Raw genomic sequence first — 4167 nt, forward strand, 5'->3', positions numbered from 1 at the left:
TGCTTTATTTAGAGAATTTTCAGCGTGTCACACAAAAACACCGCTAAATAAGGCTCTAGTTCTCATCATATCATAAAACGGCGCTACCTCCGCTGCAGAGCCACAACTGTCTACGGGGCGCTCGCTGCTTAGTGTACCAGTCCGCACGCGCGTTGTGCCAGATATACTCAAACGCAGGTAGTCTGCCAGGACGAAGAGACAGGCTCTAGTTCTCATCATGTCTCTTCGTCCTGGCAGATACACACACACACACACACACACACACACACACACACACACACACACATACACACACACACACACACACACACACACACACACACACACACACACACACACACACACACACACACACACACACTCACCAGCCACTTATTAGGCAGACCTGTCCAACTGCTCGTTAACAAAAATTTCTAACCAGCCAATGACATGGCAGCAACTCAATGCATCAGGCATGTAGACATGGTCAAGACCATCTGCTGCAGTTTAAACCTAGCATCAGAATGGGAAAGAAAGGGGATTTAAGGGACTTTGAATGTGGCATGGTTGTTGGTGCTAGACGGGCTGGTCTGAGTATTTCAGAAACTGCTGATCTACTAATTTTCACGCACAACCATCCCTTGGATTTACAGAGAATGGTCCCAAAAAGATAAAATATCCAGTGAGCGTCAGTACTGTTGGTCAAAATACCTTTTTGATACCAGATGTCAGAAGAGAATGACCAAACTGGTTCAAGCTGATAGAAAGGCAACAGTAACTCGAATAACTCAATAACTCAGGTATGCAGCATTTCTGAACGCACGTCCAACCTTGGGGCAGATGGGCAACAGCAGCAGAAGACCACACACCGGGTGACCCTCCTGTCAGCTAAGAACAGGAAACTGAGGCTACAATTCACACAGGCTCACCAAAACCGGACAATAGAAGATTGGAAAAACGTTGCCTGGTCTGATGAGTTTGGATTTCTGCTGCGACATTCGGATGGTAGGGTCAGAATTTGGCGTCAACAAATTGGAGCATGGATCCATCCTGCCTTGTATCAATGGTTCAGGCTGCTGGCGGTGGTGTAATGGTGTGAGGGATATTCTCTTGGCTCACTTTGGGCCCCTTAGTACCAACTGAGCAAGGTTTAAAGTCAACAGCCTACCTAAGTTTTGTTGCTAACCATATCCATCCCTTAATGACCACAGTGCACCCATCTTCTGATGGCTACTTCCAGCAGTATTTCACGCCATGTCATAAAGCTGGAATCATCTCAGACTGGTTTCTTGAACATAACAGTAAGTTCACTGTACCCAAATGGCCTCCACAGTCCCCAGATCTCAATCCAATAGAGCACCTTTGAAATGTGGTGGAACGGAAGGATTTTCATAATAGCTGTGCAGCCGACAAATCTGCTGGAACTACATGATGCTATCATGTCAATATGGACCAAACTCTCTGAGGAATATTTCTAGTACCTTGTCTAATCTATGCCACGAAGGATTAAGGCAGTTCTGAAGGCAAAAGGGGGTCCAACATGGCACTAGCATGGTGTACCTAATAAAGCAGCTCGGGAGTGTATAAATAGAGGGCGTCAAAGGCTGCATCACACTGCACTTTATGTTTTAACAGGTGTCAAAGACAGAGACAGAGAAACTTCATGCAGCCAGTTTTGTGTGATGTGTTTTTGAACGATCAGCTGTGAATCAGTGGAGTTGGTTTAAAGTGTATTTGGCTGGTTAACATCTGAACACTGTAAAATAACTGACTGAACAGAGGAGCTAATGATTTACAGTGTTTCTGTATGCTCACCATTTGTTGTAGTGATGTTCAGGCTTTTAGTTAACAGAGAGCAGAGAGCTGTACCAGTGGCGTCGTTAGGCCTAATTTGAGGGGCTGAAGCCCCCCCTGAAGTATCATCTAGCCCCCCTAAATGATTTGAGGTGATTTCAACATACTACTCACACCCTCTGTGGTTTTCGCGGGAGATGTGAAATCGTGAACGGGTCGAGTCTTTTGTATGGCTTTTTCAAATGAACTGTGAGAACCAATTGACAGTCGTGAGTGAGCTGCTCGTTCTAAAATGTGCAGGCAATTTATATTCAGTAATGGCCTGCAAACAAAGGGCTGACACAGAGCAGCGAATCAGTTATTTTTGTTCACTGAAAAGTGCTGTTCAAAAGAGTCGACTCGTTCGAAAACGTCCCATCTCTCGCGAAAACCATCCCGGTACTAGGACAACACAAGTTACGAAACAAAGCCTCTTTTTAGTAGTGGAAGGAGATAACACTTTGATAGCAGAAGCTAGCTTGACTAATGAGGTAAAAACGACTCACAAAGGGCACACAAGACAGTTTGGAGGGCTGAAGAGTTTATCTGATGAGGCAGAGACATGCTAAACTTTCATATTGACTCCCAGCATTTGAGCTAAGCTAGGAGCGGTGGGCAGGCTTTATCCGTCTCTTCTTCCTTGTTACTGGACGGACAGTCAAAAGGATGGAGGCTATCTTCTTGTCATGGACTCAGGAGAAAAGGGAGACTCAAGAAGTCTTTATTTATGCCATCAATGAAGAATGGAGATGAGGAAGTTTTTCCAAAAAAGTAAGAATTTATCACTGATGGTAGTTAACAATTGACTACAGCCCCCTGCTAACAGTAGTTTATGATCATTATTATCAACATATTATTGTGATGAATATAACAATAATAATACAGTAACAATAATCACTCCACCATCCCTATTGATCTGTAGGAGTCAGGGCAGAGGAGCACAGGGAATGAGAGGGGAGAGACCTCCACTGGAAAGGTGAGTCTAAAGATAGAGTAATTTGTCCGTAAGACACTGAAAATAAATAAAATAAAATTTGAATAAGTAATATGGTAAAAATGAGTTAGCCTAACTTGGTGGGTAATAAAAACAGCTAAAGCAGAGCAGGTCATAAAATTAGAAGTGATAGATCTGGTCTAAAAAGTAGAAATAATACAGGTTAAGAGGATTTAAATAAATAAAATAATAACAATAAATTATATTAAATACAATCAGCTGAAAGCCAGACTAAAAAGGTAGGTCTTGAGTTTACTTTTAAAAATATGAACAGTAGGAGCTACCCTCAGGTCTTGAGGTAGGCTGTTCCACAGATGGGGGACACAATAATAGAAAGAGGCTTTCCTAAGTGTTTTAGTTCTAACTTCAGGTACCATTAAAGACAACTACCTGATGACCTGAGAGCCCTACTTGGCTCAAATGATAAAAGCAAATCTGATAAATATAAAGGAGCAAGACCTTTAAGAGATTTTTTGACTAATAAAAGAACCTTAAATTCTATTCTAAATCTTTTCTAGTTACTTATGTGCCAAAATTTTATCAATCTGACTTCAAAATACAAAACTATTATTGTGTTCTCTGCGAAAGTCATGGCATTAGCCTCTATGTTGAGCAGTTATTAACTCTATGTGTTGTTTTTCATTTGTTACACATTTGATCATTTGCATCTCCTGGGGCTGAAGCCCCCCTTGTCCCTAAATCCTAGTGACGCCCCTGAGCTGTACCATGAAACATGCTTTTTATGCTCAGACTGAGAGTTATCATACATCCTGAAGCTCCAGGTACACTCACAAAAAGTCAACAAAGTCAACAACTCCCACGTGACATGAGCTGTATAACCTGAGGAGGACAAGCATTAGAGCTATGAAATAATAACGCACTCCATCTGAGTTAAAGCTGTAACACTGAACAAATCCTGGTTCTGGCTGGATTATGAGTTTAGAGGAGTAACCATAGAGACTGAGCCAGGTTAGAGAAGAGCCAGCTCAGTGGGAGGGAACAAGCACTCGGCTTACTATCTAATCTTACTCTGTGTTCGGCCTCTGAGAAGAGAGAAGATACCTCCCAACAAGTGAAGGAGTCCTTACACTGCAAAAACTGAAATCTTATCAAGTGTTTTTGTCTTATTTTCAGTAGAAAATTCATTTTTAGACTCAATATGCACCAAATTCACACGACCTATCCAGAAAAATGTCTTGTCATAGAGTTTTTTGTGGAACTCTCAATTTCCAGACGCCCTCAAAAAGGAGTATCCGGAAAAAAAAAAAAGAAATTCCAGAATCACACTGGTGGACAAAATATACCTAAATTTCAGTGACTGAAAAGTCCTGGAAGATAATTGCAGTGAAAGAATGGGAATC

At 41.9% G+C, this 4167-nt stretch overlaps 1 protein-coding gene across 1 annotated transcript in view; it reads right to left on the minus strand.

Moving 5' to 3' along the window:
• The window catches only part of lim2.1 (lens intrinsic membrane protein 2.1), a 7891-nt gene extending 6094 nt beyond the window's left edge, over positions 1-1797 (minus strand). The window contains exon 1 of the mRNA XM_074672862.1: positions 1748-1797. Within this exon, the coding sequence (XP_074528963.1) occupies positions 1748-1797 (50 nt within the window). The remainder of the gene's footprint in view (positions 1-1747) is intronic.
• Positions 1798-4167: the final 2370 nt, after the last annotated feature.

The sequence above is a fragment of the Halichoeres trimaculatus genome, unplaced genomic scaffold (assembly GCF_033239565.1).
Source record: "Halichoeres trimaculatus isolate MK-OKI-2021-1 unplaced genomic scaffold, fHalTri1.1 fHalTri1_scaffold_6, whole genome shotgun sequence".
Classification (NCBI taxonomy): Eukaryota; Metazoa; Chordata; class Actinopteri; order Labriformes; family Labridae; genus Halichoeres; species Halichoeres trimaculatus.